This window comes from Nyctibius grandis, chromosome 3, assembly GCF_013368605.1.
Source record: "Nyctibius grandis isolate bNycGra1 chromosome 3, bNycGra1.pri, whole genome shotgun sequence".
Taxonomy (NCBI): domain Eukaryota; kingdom Metazoa; phylum Chordata; class Aves; order Nyctibiiformes; family Nyctibiidae; genus Nyctibius; species Nyctibius grandis.
This window is the reverse complement of record NC_090660.1, coordinates 45,003,485-45,024,816: the sequence shown is the minus strand read 5'-3', so window position 1 is coordinate 45,024,816 and position 21,332 is coordinate 45,003,485. Positions and strand designations below refer to the sequence as shown.

The 21,332-nt window shown below is 41.6% G+C and overlaps 1 protein-coding gene across 6 annotated transcripts in view; it reads right to left on the bottom strand.

The window, feature by feature from the left end:
- Positions 1-21,332, bottom strand: part of MBP (myelin basic protein) — a 123,870-nt gene that overhangs the window by 87,415 nt on the left and 15,123 nt on the right. For all 6 annotated transcript variants that reach the window (XM_068396321.1, XM_068396316.1, XM_068396323.1 and 3 more), the window contains exon 2: positions 8,404-8,478. In XM_068396321.1, coding sequence (XP_068252422.1) covers positions 8,404-8,454 — 51 coding nt within the window. In that variant the 5' untranslated portion in view covers positions 8,455-8,478. The remainder of the gene's footprint in view (positions 1-8,403; positions 8,479-21,332) is intronic.

Sequence of the window (21,332 nt, the reverse complement as noted above, 5' to 3'; positions counted from 1 at the left end):
AAAACCACACATACGGCTCAGGTCTGTAAGCAGTCCCAACCATGAGAGGTAGAGCATCAGATGAGATTAGTGTGAAAATCCTTTTCCTTGCAGATCGTTGAGCATCTATGAGGTGAACAATACAACTACTATACTGAGCCAGCCATCTTCAGAATTTCACCTCCCTCTCTCCAGGGAGAGCCAGAAAACTTTCTGTCAATGTTATCAGGAGTAAGGCTGCGCAGCATGCAAATTTCTGAATGTTAGCAAGACAATTGTGAAAAAAAGAGGAGAAAAAACAGAAGCAGCATAGAAACCTTCCAATTTATTGAGACATGCTCACTGTAGCAATTTAGCTTGAACTAATTATGCCGAGTTCTCCTTAAACACTAAGAACCAGCTAGTTTATTAAAATTATCAAATCAACCACTGCAAGACACATTACAGAATCTAGGTACACACATAGGGCAATTAAAGGCAAGATTTTTCATAATTTTACTACACAGCAAGATCTTGGTCGTTGTTAAAAGACAGCTTTTAGTTCAAACTAAACATTAAATTGTAGACTTAAGTCACTACATCTGTTTTCAATTTTGGCCTGTGAGAAAGCAATATATTGTGGCAATTTACATTTCCTAAAGTTTTTCAGAGTTAGATATCAGAGGTTCTGTATCAGAGGTTCCTTAGCGTTTATTTACAGCACACCCCAAGTACGTCAAGGACATGAAACAGGTAGATGATCCAGCATTTCCAATAACCTAACATGTTCCAGGCCTATCTAAGTTTCTTAAACAATCCCTTGAAATGGCAGGGCAGTGGGTTTTGATCTTTTATTATATGTCACAACCTTGGTTTCCAGCTCCCCACAGTACTATATGACCTGAGACACACGGAAACCAGGCTCCGTGGATTTGGTGCATTTGGTAGTTGCTGTGGAATAGATGAGACAATGATGGAAAACCTTCCTTCCAACCCTATCTTCCCTAACAATCAATGAAGTTAAGGGACAGTTTTGTCAGGTACCAAGAAAGTTCAATGATTTGGGGACGGCAATATACATGCTGGGCAGAATCCTCTGACGGAGACAATCAAAATGGAGAGTAGCAGAGAACTACTCGCTATTGTAATCCTTACAGGCAGCTTTAGTCATTACAAAACAGCACATGGCACTTTGTAGCTTAAAGGTGCCGAATTAATGCAGATCAACTACAACTCCGAACAAGGACCAATAAAACTTCAGTCATCTACTCTTCCTATTCTTCTACATTTAGCTCTCCAAGAACTCAAAGAAACTCAAGGCATGAAGGACAGCCCGTTCTTTTGTTATTGTTGTTCTTAAGATGTATTTATGTAAGTTTAAACCCAAGTATTAACAGTAAGAACAAAGTTAAACAAAAAAAACCTCACACATTTACTAATGCATTAAGCAGACTGCAAAGTCTAATATCATCCAAAGTTAAAAGAAAGAAGATAAATTGCTGGGTTCATTGAACAGTTTTTATGTATCTTGCAAAACTACTAAAAAATGCAGATCCATTAAATACAAGAGAAAGAAATCTGACAGAAATGAGATGGAGTATGTTATTGCTTTGAATAAAACGTGAGGGTTTTATAAATATTTTCGTCATTATTTAGGTCAAATAGACCAACTATTTTTCAAGGCATCCAATTAATTTCACAGTACCTCATTATTTATTAAATAAGAGCTGTAGCTTGGCATATTTATAATTCAAGAGAAGAACAATATTTTGAAAGAAGTATCACAGCACGGGAAGCCATCTTCTTGTCTTTTGCATGTTTCCCAATTTGAAAGCATCTTGGTGTCTTATTAGACATTTGATGAAATAATTGCTTTTCAGATCTCCATTTCTCATTTTTTAATTCAAATACCCAAATTTACTGAAAGTAAAGCAAAGCTAGGTGCCAACTCAAAAAAAAAAAACAAACCCCAACACAGCAATTGCTGTATTATAGGACATTTATTGGACAAGCAAGAGTTACGATTGCTACAGTTTGGCAACAGTCTCTCTAATGTCACTATACATAAAAGGGCCATCTGGAGAACTGTTTTATCAGTTCAAGAGCCGGTACAGTGTTTGTGCAGCAAATCTGACATCACAGGTTCAAAGCAGCTGCCTAAAATGTTGTTCTTTGGTACTGTATCTTTGGGAAAGGAAATATAGTAAACAGCCTGAAGTTACAAGTAATGAATTTACAAAGACCCTTAATGAGATGTTAGGCTCCTTCATTGCAGTTCTACTGCTAAGAGCAAGGAGAGGCAGTTCAGCATTTCCACTGGAGTCTTGACAAGCCTTCAGCAATTGTCTCCCATACCACAGACTGTCGGGAAAACAGTTCTAATTTACAGCTATATTGAACAACAACAACAAAAGGTACTTGAGCTTATTTAAAAAAGGATATATGGTTACTACTGCCAGTAAGAATTTTAATGCTGCCTGTAAGAACTGAGTCAAGAGTAACCAGTTATGCGGAATACATTGTAGCACCTTAACCATGTATTTCCTGATTTTAAATCTGTGGTCTTATCATTTCTTGTGACATGATTACTGCCTTACGTGCACAAAGGGAGATTTTGATCAAGCATTCCCTATTTTAAAGTTGAGGGTTTGGTGTTTTGTTTTTTTTTGTCACTCTAGAAGGATGAGTGACCGACAGAAGATATTACTACAGAAATAAGTTCCCCTTCAAAAATACTTTAGGTAAATGAATATTATTTTGACTGCAGAATCAAGTATTCTCCACGAACTAATTAAGAAAATGAAGGAATTAAAAAAAATGCAGCAATCCATTTCCTTGTAGACCTGTCTTCCACATCAAGTGCAGGACTCTCGGCCACCTGACCCTTGATCGATCATCACTGCAAATTCGTACCTATTGCATAGGCTGCTACAGTTTGAAGAATCTTTTCCTTCTTAAGGCCCCATGTGCCTGACAACTTACTGACCTGCCACCCAGATACATCAGACACACGTGATCCCACAGCGGGAGAAAAGTTATGATGTATTTTTCTAACCAAATTTTGTCTTCAAAGACCAAAGCAGGGGATATGTCATGCACAACAGCCCATCAAGCTCTGTATACCTGCCCTTTCACACCTGTAGAATCTCACACCCTTGGTCAGAAATGATAAAAATACTCGGCCAAATACACCTGTTTGGTGCATTTGACTTTGCTGGATCTGCACAACAGAGTTTTTCCGAGGGGAAGTCGGAAGACTGGTCACTACAAGACCACAGCTTGGGACTCATACTATAGTTTGTACTGAACCTTTGGGCCACAAAACCATTTTGCGAAATACTGCACAAACACAAAACAAAACCACATGTAGCCAGTTGTCCTCTCTTCCTGCTGTTTTCATAGAATCATAGAATGGTTTGGGTTGGAAGCGACCTTAAAGATCATCTAGTTCCAACTCCCCTGCCACAGGCAGGGACACCTTTCCTCTAGAGCAGGTTGCTCAAAGCCTCATCCAACCTGGCCTTAAACACGGCCAGGGAGGGGGCAGCCACAACTTCTCTGGGCAACCGGATCCAGTGTCTCACCACCCTCACAGGAAAGAATTTCTTCCTAATAGCTAATCTAAATCTACCCTCTTTCAGTTTAAAACCATTCCTCCTTGTCCTGTCACTACGTCTCCTTGTAAAAAGCCCCTCTCCCGCTTTCCTGTAGGCCCCCTTCAGATACTGGAAGGCTGCTATGAGGTCTCCCTGGACCCTTCTCTTCTCCAGGCTGAACAGCCCCAACTCTCTCAGCCTGTCCTCACAGGAGAGGTGCTCCAGCCCTCTGATCACCTTCGTGGCCATCCTCTGGACTTGCTCCAGCAGCTCCATGTCCTTCTTATGTTAGGGGCCCCAGAGCTGAACGCAGTACTCCAGGCGGGGTCTCACGAGAGCAGAGTAAAGGGGCAGAATCACCTCCCTCGACCTGCTGGCCACGCTGCTTTTGATGCTGCCCAGGACACAGTTGACCTTCTGGGCTGCAAGCATGCACTGCCGGCTCATGTTGAGCTTCTCGTCAACCATCACCCCCAAGTCCTTCTCAGCAGGACTTCTCTCAATCCATTCTCCACCCAGCCTGTATTTGTGCTTGGGATTGCCCCGACCCACGTGCAGGACCTTGCACTTGGCCTTGTTGAACTTCACGCGGTTCACGCAGGCCCAGCTCTCAAGCCTGTCAAGGTCCCTCTGGATGGCATCCCTTCCCTCCAGCGTGTCGACCACACCGCACAGCTTGGTGTCGTCGGCAAACTTGCTGAGGGCGCTCTCAATCCCACTGCCCATGTCGCCGACAAAGATGTTAAACAGGACCGGTCCCAATACCGACCCGAGGAACGCCACTCATCACTGGTGTCCATTTGGACATTGAGCCGTTGACCGTAACTCTTTGAGTGTGACCATCCAGCCAATTCTTTATCCACCGAGTGGTCCATCCATCAAGTCCATGTCTCTCCATTTTAGAGACAAGGATGTCATGCGGGACAGCGTCAAACGCTTTGCACAAGTCCAGGTAGATGACATCAGTTGCTCTTCCCCTATCCACCAGTGCTGTAACCCCGTCATAGAAGGCCACCAAATTTGTCAGACATGATTTGTCCTTGGTGAAGCCATGTTGGCTGTCACCAATCACCTCCTTGATTTTCGTGTGCTTCAGTATAGTTTCCACGAGGATCTGCTCCATGATCTTGCCAGGCACAGAGGTGAGACTGACTGCCCTGTAGTTCCCAGGTCTTCCTTTTTTTTCCTTCTTGAAAATGGGGGTTATATTTCCCCTTTTCCAGTCAGTGGGAACTTCACCAGACTGCCACGACTTCTCAAAAATGATGGATAGCGGCTTAGCAACTTCATCCACCAGTTCCCTCAGGACCCGTGCATGCACCTCTTCAGGTCCCATGGACTTGTGCACCTTCAAGTTCCTTAGATGGTCTCGAATCTGATCTTCTCCTATAGTAGGTGGTTCTTCATCCTTCCAGTCCCTGCCTCTGCCTTCTGTGACTTGGGTGGTGAGGCTAGAGCTCTTGCCAGTAAAGACTGAGGCAAAAAAGTCATTGAGTAGCTCAGCTTTCTCCATATCTTGGGTAACCAGGTCTCCCGTTTCCTTCCGGAGAGGGCCCACATTTTCCCTAGTCTTCCTTTTATCACTGACACACCTATAGAAGCATTTCTTGTTGTCCTTGACATCCCTGGCCAGATTTAATTCTATCAGGGCTTTAGCTTTCCTAACCTGGTCCCTGGCTTCTTGGACAATTTCCCTGTATTCCTCCCAGGCTACCTGCCCTTGCTTCCACCCTCTGTAGGCTTCCTTCTTGTGTCTGAGTTTATCCAGAAGCTCCTTGTTCATCCATGCAGGCCTCCTGGCGTTTTTGCCTGCCTCCTCTTTTCGGGATGCATCGCTCCTGAGCCTGGAGGAGGTGGCCCTTGAATACTAACCAGCTTCCTTGGGCCCCTCTTCCGTCCAGGGCTTTATCCCAAGGGACTTTCCCAAGCAGGTCCCTGAAGAGGTCAAAGTCTGCTCTCCTGAAATCCAGGGTGGTGAGCTGGCTGCGTGCCCTCCTTGCTGCCCTATGGATCTTGAACTCCACCATTTCATGGTCACTGCAGCCAAGGCTACCCTTGAGCTTCACATCCTCCACCAGCCCCTCCTTGTTGGTGAGAACAAGGTCCAGCACGGCACCTCTCCTCATCGGCTCTTCTGTCACTTGGAGAAGGAAGTTGTCATCCACACATTCCAGGAACCTCCTGGATTGCTTGTGCCCAGCTGTGTTGTCCTTCCAACAGATGTCAGGGTGGCTGAAGTCCCCCATGAGGACCAGGGCCTGTTAATGTGAGGCTACATCTATCTGTCTGTGGAGGGCCTCATCCACTTGGCTATCCTGGTCAGGTGGCCTGGAGCAGACGCCCACTATAATGTCTCCTGTCCCTGCCCACCCTTTAATCCTGACCCCTAAGCTTTCCGTCAGCTCCTCCTCCATCCCCAGACAGAGCTCCATGCACTCAAACTGATCACTGACATAGAGCGTAACACCCTCTCCTCGTCTCCCCTGCCTGTCCTTCCTAAAAAGCCTGTATCCCTCCATTCCAACGCTCCAGTCAGAGTCATCCCACCGTGTCTCTGTGATGCCAATAAGGTCATAGCCTTGCAGATATGCCCACGGCTCTAGTTCCTCATTTGTTCCCCATGCTCCGTGCGTTTACATAGAGGCATTTCAGTTGGGCCCCGGACGAAGCTGCCTTGTGGCCTGAAATTCCTGTCCGTGGCTCTTCTGGCGCTCTCCTGCCGACCCGCCATCCTTCTCCAGTCTCTGGGCACCTCTTGCTGGTCCTGGTATCGAACTGGCTGAATTGGAATGGACTGAGGATCCCCTCCCCCGGCAAATCTAGTTTAAAGCCCTCTTTACCAGCTTGGCTAACCTATGACCTAAGATGGTCTTCCCCTTCTCTGATAGATGGACCCTGTTGGCTGCCAGAAGACCGGGTTTCTCAAAACGAGTCCCGTGGTCTAAGTAGCCAAACCCCTGGCTGTGGCACCAGTCCTGTCGCCATGTGTTGATTTCCCTAATATGACTGTCCCTTTTAGTCTCCTTCCCTTTGACTGGAAGGATCGATGAGAAAACTACCTGGGCCCCAGAGTCCTTTACCACTGCTCCCAGGGCTCTGTAGTCCTCCTTGATACGTCTCAGACTGCTCTTAGCTGTATCACTGGTGCCCACGTGAAACTGCAGCAGTGGGTAATAGTCCGAGGGCTGTACCAGGCTCGGTAGTCTCTCCGTGACGTCCCTGATGTGAGCCCCTGATAGGCAGCACACCTCTCTAGAGAGCGCATCACGTCGGCAGATGGGTGCCTCTGTGCCCCTCAGTAGAGAGTCACCTACCACTGTCACCCATCGCTTTTTCTTGGTAGTACTGGTCTTTATATGGGGGGCACACTGGGCTACCTTACTGCGCTCCAGCGTCTCTCCCAATGCGGCGGGTCTTTCCTCCTCCGACTGCAGAGGACTGAAGCGGTTCTGCAAGGGCACCGCAGGCTTTGGGGGAAGTCTCTTCCTCCTGCTAGTCCTTGCTTTTGCATCCTTCCAATCCTCTGCAGTTATATCCCCCTTTCCTTCTGTGTGTGCCACTGGGGGGTTCTGCAGGGGCGCCTCAGGCCTTGGAGGAAGTCGCTTCCTCCTGCTGTTTTTTGTCTTTATGACCCTCCATTCTCCTGCAGTTTTATCCCCCCTTCCTTCTGAGTGTGCCACTGGGGGGGGGTTTGTCTGTTTGGCCATGGACTGTGGGGCCACTGCAGACTGCACTTGAACCCCATTTTCCAACTCCTTCTCAGCCTCCTTGATATTACACAGCCTCCTCACTGCCTCCTGCAGCTCAACCACCTGCTGCAGGAGGTCCTCCACCCGGGCACACCTGATGCAGGCAGGTCTGCTGCTGGCCCCCTATTTCTCCCTATTCCTTCCAGTGTGCTCATGTATTTTTCTAAAGGAGATGGCAAAGAACTAATAACTGCATGAATTCTAGTTTGTATACCTATTGGGGGAGCTGCTTATCTGCCACAGCAGTGCAAAATACCCACATTCCTCCAGATAAAGCATAGACCTATCTGTTTACATCATCTGTCCAATGCAAAGGGCAATAGCTTTGTACAGTGTGGGCTCAGACTGTAAACTGTTATTTTTGGGTGGGGACAGGTAGAGGGAAGTTAGCAATAGCTAGCAACAAGAAGCATCTTTTTTAGTATATATAGAAAGATGTCTTTTTTTAAGATATGTGCGAACTCTCTTCCGGTACAATGTAGAAAAACAAATAAACAAGATGTTATCACAAGGCAAACAGAATACCACATTACATGCAAAATACACAACAGTGTCAGCAGAGGCTTAGAAAGCAAATACTAACTTTTAATGAACATTTTGACAGTTCTCATCTTTTTTTTTGCTTTCTGGGGAGGAGATTAAAGCTGGATCTCCTCAGACTGGCAATCTTTTCCTTTAGAATTCTCTTACTTCACATATTTCTATACAGTTTCTTACGGATTAAGCCAATGACTGCCCAAATGGAAAGCTGTCAACACGCAGAACATAGTTTAGCTTACTGGCTCTTTAATACTTTCTGCAGTATCATGCTTCTAAAGCTCATTTCATTAATTTCCACCACCACTGAGAAGCTTTTTATCAGCTATGGATCTGACACAGGAAAACATCACATCTCTCATTAAATCCAGCACAGCAAAATCCTGGTTTGGCCACATTTCATAGGATCCTCTTCAAAAAAAAGTGGTCATTTTATAGTGACAACTACAAAATAGTAATGGTGAAAGTGAGCTGGTAAACACATTAATGTACTAAAAAAAATATATATTTCATAACATACATATTTCTGAAGTGTCCTTGCTTCTTCAATTTTCTACACTTACCTTCGTTGACCTGTCAGCGTTATGTTCTCGTTTTCCTACATGGTTCCCCATGACGGATCACCAGAACTTCAAATTCTGAAAAGATAAAACCAAAACAGCATTTTTTAAACCAATACATTTGTACTGAAATACAAACTAATTTTTCATCTGACACAAAACAAAGTGACGGTTCTCACACAATAAGCATTTTTACAGTCCAACATAAGATCTCTGAAAGATCCTAAGGAAAAAAAAAAAATGCTTATCTGGTCTATTTTGCAAATCTAAGCAATACCAGAAAGCTTTCTTTCCAAAATAAGATATAAACAGAGGAGGAAAAAGAAAGTGTTTATTGTGAAATTTGCACATAAAGCAAGACTAGATTAGAAATTAGGTAGAGGCCCTGTCTTTCAATATTGCATTTATAATACCAAAACAGTGTAATATGTATCAAACAATCTGTAACTACAAACTTCCACCAAAGATCAAGTAAATTCTTTCGAATTCACATTTGCCATTATATAAACAGCAATTACTGAAAAAAACACCACACTAAACTGCTAAGAATTTGCTGTGGAGGTAAGAATGGATACGTTCTTTACAGCCCACGCTTTCATGACAAGCACGTAAGAACAGAATGCCAACTCTTTCTTTGTATTTTCCAGCCCATCCTGGTGTATCTCAGCTTTAACAGAGCTTATGTAGGTTAAACCACAACACTCAAATTTCAGCTTTTAGAGTACACTTGTGGTTATACTACACATTTCTTCTCAGAGAAGCATTTGTTTGTATAGGATCTTACACAGAGCTGCTGCCTTCAGCAGATTTAAATGCAGTGCAAAGTAGCATTTAAAGTCCTGAAACTTAAAACAACACACAAAAGAAGTTTCAAGTGGACTTTTTCCTCTCAGAATTATGAACTGAACTTCCAGTAATAAAGGTCAATTTCTGGTGCTAACAGTAACAGTTCATTACTCTGCAACAGACAGAGGTATATACCATAAAGCCTTAGCATCAGAAATCCCGGCACAACGCTCTCGCTATCAGAGGGCTGTTATTTCATTAAGCATAATCTTATGAAAAGGCTTGGGAGAAAAGGACAACCAGACCTTTTCTGTGACAGAAAAAGTGTGCAGTAAAACAATGGGCTATTAACCGGTTACGATCGGTAGAACATACAAATATAGGTATAACCCCAGCTACACACACTGATCTGTGTACCAAAAAACTCTAAAGATAGAGACTTTCTAGATAGAAAGTCAGACTATTTCTGACTTTCCATCACAGAAATGTGTACTTTATCAAAAGCAATCTTGTCCTCTATCTCTACTGCAACTTTTGGAGAGTTCCACAGGAACAAACTTAAAAGCTGGAAACTTATGGCATCGATTAAGCCTGTAAATCTGCACTTCTGTTTCCTTTACTGTTTTGAATGTGTCAGAGGGACAGCGTCTGGCCAAAATCCACATGATCGACCCCTTCTTATTCTCACTTCATATCCAGAAACTAACACTAATGCAACTAGATTTTACTTCATCCTTTTCATGCATAAATGAACGCAGATGTTTAAACTCGAGATAAGTTAGCTATAGGTACCTGCTACAAATTCCTGACGTAGAGATAAGGCTACTTTTTAGCCAAAGGGACAAAAGCAACCAGCTGGAAAGCAAGAATATCCTAAAAGTTGCAGAATTCTTCGTGCTACCTCTTAAATGGAGAAAACTTTAAGTAATCCTATGGGGAAAGAGAAGGCTTCCAAAACATCTGACATGAATTAGGGAAGGAAACGTATAGTGCCAACTGTTCCGTAGATATCTGATTAGGAAGCAAAAAGATACATACACACAAGCCTGTAAACATTAAAATAATTTACAGCAACAAAAACATTTTTCACTTTAGCCCCAAGCAGAAGTCTGCCTTACTTGATTGAAAGCTGAGCACACGGGTCATTTTCACTTCAGGATGCAAGTACATCCTGAAGTGTTAAACACTGATTTTGGTTCTTACTGTCATGAGGAGGCCACACTGCATAGGTTCTACCTACGCCAACCTTTATGCAATGAGGTGAGTCACTGACTTCAATGGGATTACTCATTGTACGATCTTTGTAGGAACTTGCAGCCAACTATTCAAAAAATCTGAGCTGGAAGAAGATTTGTATTTTCTTTTTAGTCACCTTCATAACATACAGGTTGCTCTGCATACAGTGAAGCAGCAGTTTCTTGCACTTACTAACAAACGTCAGTCAACTGATCAACATTCTTGTTTGCAAAGGAATCAGTACATGCTTTAGCACTGATAAACAGCCACAAGAGCAGTCATGAAGCTCCAAAACAACACAAAAACAAAAGTACTGTAGAAATGCAGTAATCTTTGAATCCAACGTGAATCACATCTAACAACAAGCTGCCAAAATAGGCCTGAGCACGAGATCGAGCTTATGACCTCATCAGCATTTGCCCGAAACCTTCCTGGTAAAACCCTGCAAGTTTCGTAAATCCTGTGAGATGAAAGATTTAGCACGTGAGCTTGAGTCACAAAATGAGAGGGGACACCATGCAGGTCTGCAGCGATCAGAGTACAGCACCAGCTCCCCTATAAAACTCCCCACCCAGACTGTGGGTTTCAGCATATTAAAACCGTCCAAGAGGCTCAGGAAATAACAGGCCACGCGAGCAAACTGATTTAATAGGACTAAAAGTTGAAAACATTTCAGCTACCTTACAACTCTCTTGGGTGAAGTGAGGGAATTACGGCAGGAAGCCGTGAACTGCCGCTGCAGACGCTGCCAGCAGCCACCCAGCCGCCTCAGCGCTACCACACCACCACACACCCAGCTGAAGCCGCTCTGCTGCCAAGGCCAGGGCACTTCCCAATCAATGACTGATAGAGAAATAACTCCAGCTATCCAGCCTGCTTCAAGTAGTTCCATAAAACAGCCCAGGGATTTTGCCTGGGGAAATAAAACAAAGTGTCTCCTCCCATCAATTTACCTTCTTATGGAGTCAGTCTAACAGGTAACCTGACGGAAGCCTAGGCCAAGCTGCTCTCCCGCTTTCTTCACAATGAGAAGCCATATTCCAGCTACAGAAACGCCACTGCCTTACCCAAGGAGAGAAACTTCTCCTTGCTGTCTGCCAAACACAAAAATAAAACCCGAACAAATACAAAGAAAAGGATAGAAAAATTCAGTCCTACACATCACATTCATAAACAATACCTACAAAAATACATGTATGTTGGGATCATGTAACTTATTTCTCTTCATCTGACCAGCTGATTAAAAATAGGGTTTCAGAAACATGTGTCATCATACCATTTTTTTAGCCCATTCTAGTCTGCCTGTTGAAATTAAATCACAGGGGGAATGTGATTTATTTACTACAAATGGATATTTGTAGTTTAAAAAGAGGTTCTAATCATCTTCCCATAAACACACACCATTCTATAAAGAGGTTTACATTATGATTTAGAATTTTCACTGAAAGGCAGAAAAATGCTTCTCTAAACTTTTGGAATATACCAAGAAATGAAATGGTATCACTTTCTGCAGGTTACACTGTTTTAACTGCAAAATAGCATTTTTCTTACTCGCTCATGGGAGCCTGATAAAAGTTCACCCCTTGTAATAGTCAGACTCTAAAGAGTGTCCTTCCCCTGTAATATCTCACAGAACATTGTAACTTTTGCATATTCTAAACAGAAATTAGAAACTTCAGCCCAGGAGCTGGTTTACCGTGACAGCTCACCAACTGTAATTCAGGGGTTAAAGAGGCTATGAGCCAATGCACCTGGAGCACCTTTATTGAATATAATGGTTACTTTGTATTAAAATACATAAACTACCAAATGTAAATCACAGGATGCTGCAAATAGATTGTTAAATATGATCCTTGAAGAGTAATTTTGTTATGCAAATTAAGGGTTCAATCTTACCTCTTCCCACACACTTAATTATGACTCAACAGAACTACACATAATAATAAAGGTATGCAAGTACTTACATATTTACAAGTATCAGAACATAATTATTACCTTGTCTAGGAATAGGTATTCACCACAGACTGATGTTGTTGGTTAATGGTGTGGAGCTACAACGCTAGATACGTTTACTAAGTGCTCCTGGCCTTACTCACGCGTGGGAAGGGTAACCATAGAACATAAAAATATTTGAGGAATTTACTTAAAACTTCCTGCAAAATTAATGGCTATTCTTACCCAAGTAAATATTACATTTTACTACTATATCCAGATCTTATTAGACAAAATAAAAAGTGTAATTACTTTTAAAAAATGTGCAAGTTCTCTCTAATTTCGGTAGCCCTCTAATACAGACTCTTAATTACAAGCCTACCCAGCAAAGTAACATGCGAAAGAATTTGCTTTTCTATTGTCAGGTCCAGGTTACATAGCTTCCTGGGAAGTAAGCTGACACGTTGCCCAGCACTGGCTGCCAGATAGATGGAAGTCTTTCAGTGGACGTTATTAGGCTCTCAGTGTGATATACATCTTTGGAAGGAAGCCCTTCACTTCAGCCTTCTTTCAAAACAGATCGAGACACTGGGCACACCTCATCTGTTTCTTCAGAATTCCCTCATCGTGTTAACCTAGCACTCCAATGCACCAAGAAAACCTCGCGCGGGCACGGGTGAGTGACCTGCAGCTAATTCCATCAGCAGCCACAGTCAGATGCTTCAGAGGCAGCCACATAACACAAGTAACCTGCCTCATGGGCAGACTCCTTCCTAGGAATCCTGTCCTCTGAATTTGTGTTAAATTATTTCATAAAATATAGTGCCTTATATCCCTTACAAGTTTCATTGTTACTTAATGCAGATTTCATTTTTCATTACCCAGGAAAGTGTGCAATCCTTGCTAGATCAAACCTTATTTCACTTTTGACTTCCACCATAGTATTTCTCTGAAGAACCCTTCCTGAAAGAAAAATACATTATTCCAGACACATTTCCACCATGAATGATCAAAACTAAGATTTCAGTGGCAACTATAGTATTTAAATCAGAGAAGTCACCAGGAGTTTAGTACTGATAGGTGTATTTAATCATGCTTGTACAGTGCCTTGCATATCAGAGTCCTGCCCTTCCTGGCCTATCTAGACATTACAACAATTTCCATGTTTATAGACAACTGCAGGTACCTTAGCAAGGATCCTAGACCTAGAAAATCACCCCTCTGAGAGATGGGCCAAGTTCTGAAACACTATTTATCTGAGAAAGTACTGCCCAGTGCTAGCACAGTTGCTCAATAATTTACATACACCTCACATATCATTGCAAAGGACAGCAAAACTATGTAATTTTCACTACAATTTTATGCAAACAGTATGACACAGGAAAAAGGCTACTACACCGAGACAGAATATATTCTGGGAAAGAATACTGCTGCAAGCTATTTTCTAAAATTGCCATGAGGTAAGCACAGCAGACAGGACTCAAGGTTTTTTTAAGATCTTTTCTGACTGCTTTGATTACAATTTTCCTCTGTCTATTGCCAACAAGAAGGATATTGCATATGATTTTTTTGTAAAAGCATGTCATTTTCAGGAATGTCACCTCAGCACAGCAAGGATAGTCCAAACTTGATTATAGACAACAGTCTGTAAAACAGTTATAATGCCATTGCTAAACAACATATATTTATTTTCTGTAGCTTAGATTTCTCATGCTTTTGTCTTCTTTCTTCCTTCAACCCACTCCACTCTCCTTGCTGGAACACCATCAGCCTCATCCCCGCCCACTAAGAAAAAGAAACGATACAATTTTAAAACAAATTTCCCAACAGGGCTTTTCTGCTTCCCTTCATGAACAGAAAAACGCTCACTTAATGTCACTTAGCACACACTGATACCTATACTCCCTTATATAAACACAAATCATCAGTGAATATAATCAAATGGCATTAGCCACATGCTTACTTGTTTGTCTTCAAAACACCAAGATTAGTGGAACACTGTGACCTCTATGTCAATCCACCTGCAGTGTCAGAAGGAAATTTCCTTAATCGCCTCCACTTTAAAAGAGAGGCCAGTGCACTTGATGGGAGAGCTATGTACCACCCCAAAGATGGGAGCAAGGTATAGATGCCCCCAGCATGTCCAAGCACCTGACCATGCCATTCCTTCCACCTGCTGCACTTCCACCACAGCACCTACACCTCAGGGACTTGACAAAACATGGATTTCCTTGCATGTTTTCCATGCCTTTGCTGAGATAGTTGTGCCTCACAGCTATTCCCAGTCTAGGGAACAGAGAGGACCACATATATGTTTAACATACACATCCCTTGAACCTATACCAAAAAGGAAATGTTGCCCTCCTATGAAATTAAGACTGATTTGTCTATTTTTATCTGTCACTAATATTAACAGGTTCATTTAATCTGCTACATACTGTCTTTTACACAACACCACAACAAAACAGGCTCTTTTTTTTTTGTTTGTTTGGTTGGGTTTTTTTGCATATTGGAGGACTGTTTAGGTCTGCACAGCATACAAACCTAGAAGCAAGGACCAATTTTTCCCAACCCGCTGAAAAGGATCACACACATAATTATTGGTGATTATTTTCCAGCACCTGTGTGCTCTGGAGACAAAATAACTCGACATTGCAGTAAAATAAATTCTCTGATTAAAAAAAAAAAAAGGAACAACAACAAAAAAAAAACAGGACAGAGAAAGATATAGAAAGAATGGCTAAGAACAGAGACACATCATAACCTCATTCTATACATCTTAAAGGTATGCAGTAGACTCCTAAGACCATCACTTTCTGCTATCATTGCTTCTAGAGTACCGTATTTCCTTTAGGAGTTCACTTCCACAGCTGTGGACTTCACCTCTTGGCCTCAATGAGTCAACAACTAAAAGGTACACACTTGTCCTAAATGCCAAAATATTTTTTAAAAAGATAAACCAGCACACAAGAATATATAACATAAGTGCAGTATTAACCTGGAAAAGGAAAAAAAGAATGAAATTCAAATTCAAATCATAGAGAATTGCAGGCTAAAGTAATCATCTTACCAGTACCAGAGGGGAAAAAGCACGAAGCAATCAAGAAAACCATACAGACAAGCATCATTATTTGTTACTTGGAGACTTTCAGTTTTTGAGATTAAGGTACTCTGAAATCAGACAAGACCTAACATCTGTTTTCACATAAAATGAAAAGATACCATGAGAATAAAAACAAGACATATTTGAAGACTCACATTTGTTTCCTGTTCTCTGCTCAGAAAAACAAGTCATCTTCAAATGGTGAATGGTATATTCTCCATTTTAAAGTGAGGTAGGTCACCTCAGCTTCCCAGTGAACACAGCTGCTTTGATGATCAGTGTTTCATTAACCCACTGTAGAGACTGATGACAAAACGCACACCTGCAGTTCTAAACGCACATGAATCAAAGGCACTGTATGCTGGCTCTTATCTTCTCATATTCAACAGACTGACAGATGGGACACGGTGATTCACCCTCTCCAGACACCGTTAACTTTGCTGTAAGAAAACACCGCACCACTATATCCTTCTCAATTGAATAACTGGATTGGGAAAAAAAAAAAAAAAAAAAAAAAAAAAGAGGAAAAAGCCTCTCTCTTCCCCTGACCTTTCTCTCCCTCTGTTCTGACTTCAAATATAACCTATCTGTACTGTAAACATATCAATCAAGAGATGGGTTTCCTGTAAATGCTCCTCTGTTACATTTGGCATAAATATTAATATTACGAAAGGGTCTAACTTTCACCATACTCCAAATTGCCTCCCTCTTGGCTCAGTCTACTGCTGTAAAGCCACATCCCTCCCTTCCCATAAACATGCTGACAAAAAGGCTCAAAACCCAATGAAAAAAATTCATCCTTAACTATATGCTTGTGTTTCTCACTTCTTTTTGCCTTCTCTTTTACTAGCTTGATTTCCTGAGGGTTTATGCATGAGATTATGCTCTGAAAGTAATTTTAAGTAATTTGATGGAGACAGCCCTCAATATTTTCATTTGTGAGTGTGCTTAAGACATGTAACAAGGTTCAAGATTCATGTGACATCCTCCTAACAGGTTACCCTTATCCTCAGTCCACTAGCACAAACACAAACAAGACAGTTCTCCAGCCTGAAATGGTTTGCTAGGCAAGTTGCAAGTGACACCTCATGAAGCATAAGTAAGGATTTGTAAATTCCTCTGCTCCTAAATTAATAAATAAATTTAAGAACAAAGTGATTTACAAAGCTGTAGAGAAGCAATTTTTCTGTGCTCATGAATGCCTATCTGGAAACACAAACACTATGACACTAGTTTGGGATTTTCTCTGGCAATGATACAACGGTTTGCTTTCCCTTCTGAACAGAGAAAGCAAAAATCTGTCTGCTTTTCAAATGAAATTTTAGTCCAGGTACTTTGGGCTTCAGTTGTTTAGGTCAGAGGCTCAGCAGGTTACAGTCACTAAGCTGTGAGCTGTTGCACTTGGAATTTGAAATAATTAATGAGTAACAGCAGCAACCCTGGCACTGAAATCTGCATGAGAAATCACTTCAGTCTTTACATCACCCTGATACAAATTATTGTACTTTCATGCTTCTTCAAATATGCTTTCCAGTACTCGTGCCTCATGCTCAAACATTGCCTCATTTTATCTACATCTTAAATTTCATGTACTAATGTTGCTTTCCAACCTTTATACAGCCTATGTACAAAGACAGTATAAAAATAGTCATTACTGAATTACTACTGCAGAGAACAATGACAGACCCAGGGAAAAATTTCTGTTTGAACATGAGAATGTACAAAATGTACACAAGACAATTATTTCCCCTTCTTTCATTAAAAAGAAAACCAGACTATTTATTTCACGTTAAAAGGAAGACAAAAGCATGTCACATGCTAAACACTCATTTCTTCAGCATAGTTTTCCAATGCAGTTCACCATTTATGCAAAATTCAGTGTACAAAAATATAACAAAATCTGTCAACATGTCAAAATAATGGAGTAAGAAAACACGTGTTTCAATAAGGAGGCTAGCAGTGTATTCACTTTCATAATATACCTCAAATCCACTATATGATTAAAAGTTAAGTAATCTTATATATAATATTTACAGCACTCAACACAAGAATATCTTGTTCTTGAACAAGATGCACTTGTAAAGTATGGGGACAAACCATTTTACTTTTATTGTTAACCGAGTGTTTTTAAAAGAAGAAAATGTTTCAAATACCATCATTAAAATCGTGACAGGGTCCACAGCCTTCAACCAAGAGGGGTCTCGTTCCAGACAGTATACAAAGACAGCGAGGAAGTTCCTTCCCTAAAGATCTTGCAACATAAGTATACAAAACACAAGTAGGAGGTAAACCTTTCTCCCATATTACAGATATAGAACAAAGGCAGAGATAAGGGCAATACATGAAAAATTACTTACGGCTCACTTGAGAAGCTTAGGCAGACATTAGAAACTTAAATCCAGAGTTGTAATTCTGAAAACCCGTTCTCAGCTACTACATAATGCTGGGGTTTGTAATCACAACAGACAACTCCTTTTTTTACAAGTGCTTCATGGACTTCCAAGTTCTGCCATCAGTCATACAAAATAGCACTCCAGCCATGATGACACGGCCATGCAGCTTCACATGATTTTACACCAGAACTCCATCAATATACAACGAGGTTATTTCTCTCCCACCCTACATCTTAATTCAGCAGACTTTCTCCGGCACAGAAAATGCTAACCATCAGGCTCAGGCTTATCACAAGACAGAGTAGAAACCACTGTAATACCCCCTCCCTGCCTTGTTTTAAACAGCTATAGCAGGAGGTCACCCATACCATTAGATAATAAGCTTGTGATTAGCATACTCACACAGGATGTGGGAAACCAGGGATCGTTTTAGAAGATACTGAGGGGAAAGATCAGTCTGACTTGATCACAGGATAACTGAGTCACCAATGCGATCAGGGAAAATGAAAAAAAAAAGATAGACAAACAGACCTATGTTGTAGCATGAGAGGGTATTTCCAGCCAAGATAGGGAAGAATTAATGTCATCATACAAGCCACAAGCATAACCTCAGCTGAATACAAGGTATATAATTCTGGTCAGCCACATATAACAACATGAATTTTTTACTAGAACAGATGCGAGGATGATGAGAACAATAGAAGCCTGTTATACAGGGATAAGACTAAAAGCCCATGACATGTCAAGCCTAAGTAAAGCAAAGCTAAATGAGTGTTAGAAGAGGAGAAAATACATGCTGCCCATGCATAAACCTAAGCTGAAAGTCAGAGTGTCTCTAAACATCAGAAGAGCAGGGCTCTGAAAGAATCAGAGGAGAGCAGAAAACCTAGCTACTTTCAAGACAGAAAGCAACGCTGTGACTACCCTATTTCAGAGACTGTGTGAATGGTGTGGTTCTCGCCAGGGCAGAACAGCCCCGAATGTCACAGGCGACTCCTTTTGCCTGAGGATATTCCAATCCACTTTTCTAGACAGTATACTCGAAGCATAGCAGGGTAGGGGGGGAGCAGAGAGGGACTACCTTTTGCTGAACCTGTTCATATACTGACAACTGACATTAAAAAAAGATCAAATGATCAAAACCCTAAACAAAGTAAAATCACAAAACCAGCAATACCCTGGGAAGGGAGAGCAAAAATGAAACACGCTAGCTTTTAGACAGCTGGGCTTCACTGGGGTGTGGGATACTGGACAAATAGACTCTATTCCCAACCCTGAGTTCATCGATGAAATCCTGTTCATCCATTTTATCCTGTAAGTGATCAGTACAAAGTACAGGAAAACTGTAACTCTCTCTGCACATAGACACACATATACTGAAGAAAGGGACCATCACTCCTGTCCAACAGCCTCTACCTTTGCAGCCTGCTTCTTGGGAGTGGGAAATGCAGGTCTAAACCCTTTGGGGAAGAGACGGAGCTGATCTCCATCCCAAACACGTCACGGTAGGGTCTTGGCTAGCCAGCTCTTCTACAAGTTTGTGGACATCTGCCCTCAGGAACAGGTTGCGAAACACAGACAAAGCCCAACCCCTGCCCCTCGCAGCTCTGGGAACAGGAACAGCAGCGTAACACACTTTGTTTGGATGGATACTGAGTTGAAGGAGCCTTCTGCTCAGCTTGTTGGCTATGTTGGATAATAATCTGAGACATCTAATTCTCAGCACGAGATAGACTAGGTGTGTTATATAAGGCTCTTCAAGTCACTTCAACCCCTTTTTTTTCCCAAATCATTTACAAATTGACTGCTCTTTTTACAACATTCCTCCAAGACTATATTCCGAAATAGTCCTTGAAACCGCCTCCCCTCCTTGAGCACTCTGCATGGGAAAGCAATAGTGAATAATACTTCTACAGTCTTTGACTGACACTTTATAATCATATACATATACAAAACCCTCCAGCAACAGCCATTTTAAACTTGTGTGTATCGCATCATTGATTCAGTTGATAAAGCTGCCTCTCATCCCACTCCTTAACAGAGTTAAAGCCTTTCAAAACATAGGTACTGAGCCACTGGTTTGGCTGAATTCCTTACTTTCCCACCTCAAACAATACCTCTACCCAACCTGTTACTATCAACTCTTAATTCACCTATAGCACTCTCAAGCAACAACAGCTCATAGCACTAAAAGTGCAGTCATTAATACAAGTTACTTTTTGAAGTACAAATTACACGATACCTGAATCAAAACTGTAATTTAACACGAGTTCTCTATGAGTGAAAACAATGGGTCTTTTATTTAATGTAGCATCTTGCTTAAAGCAGCTTTTATTGAGATTATAAGGGATCAATCAGTTTGCAAGCAATTAAGTTATACTGACAGCTTTTAACTGTTTTACAGCTCCTTTTTTTAAGTGGAAAACCAGCTATTCTAAGTTAGTGGTTATGATTAGTTTGAGATGTTGCAGCTGGAGCCTTTCATTCCCAAATACATTGGTGATGACCCCTGTACAGCACCAGTCCCTTTTTTATGCCAACGCTGCCCAGCTGTGGCCCCTAAGATTTAGTCTGTGGCATTTTAAAGCCTTACATTAATTCTGAATGACCAAACTTGCCCTTACTAAGCTAATGCTACAGTTTTAATCACTGTCTTCTTTTGGTGCATCCAATAAGTCTAATGCATTACCATTTATAAGCAAGCATCTATTAGGAAATCCATTCCCGATTTGGTATTTGAGCATCTGCCACAATTAATGCCAATGTCCAAAAATACAGCAATGCTAGGAAAATAAAATTGTTTTCCCCATTTATTATCTTGAAGCACACAATATTCACTCAGAAAAAAAAACACCCTGATGAAAAACACAGCTCCACCCCCAACCCACAGGCTTCATAGCATCTGGCAAGGATGTTAAAAAACATAAGCTAAAAGCACCGCAGACTTTGTATGTCTGAAGTTAAGCAAAGTGGAAAGCAATTACCACTACAACTGTTTTGTATTTTTTAACACAGCTGCATGTAAACATTTCATCAGTTTGGATACATCAGTGTTTACTTACATTCACTCTTAAATTCAATTAGTTATGCACATAAATTTCCCTTATTTTGCCAACTATATCTTATGAATAATCAGTCCTAAAGCACTTAAAAATTACACTATACATTGGCTGTCTGCTAGAATGGAGGTTTGCAGATCATACCACAAATGATCTCTCAAATGGGCAAAAGGTATACGCAGGTAATAACGGAATCAGACGCACAGCGATGTCAGGCCCAGCGGGACTGGGACATGCACATGATGATAACAGAATGGTATCACACACAGCAGAAACTAAGGCACCTAGTAATTTTGGTACCTGTTACTATTTTGCTCATTTCGACTCATAACACTCCTGCAATACCAGTATCTTGCTCATCACTTGCTTCCCCTTTGCACACTGCAGCCTGCCCATACCCAAACATGATCCAAAATATATAAT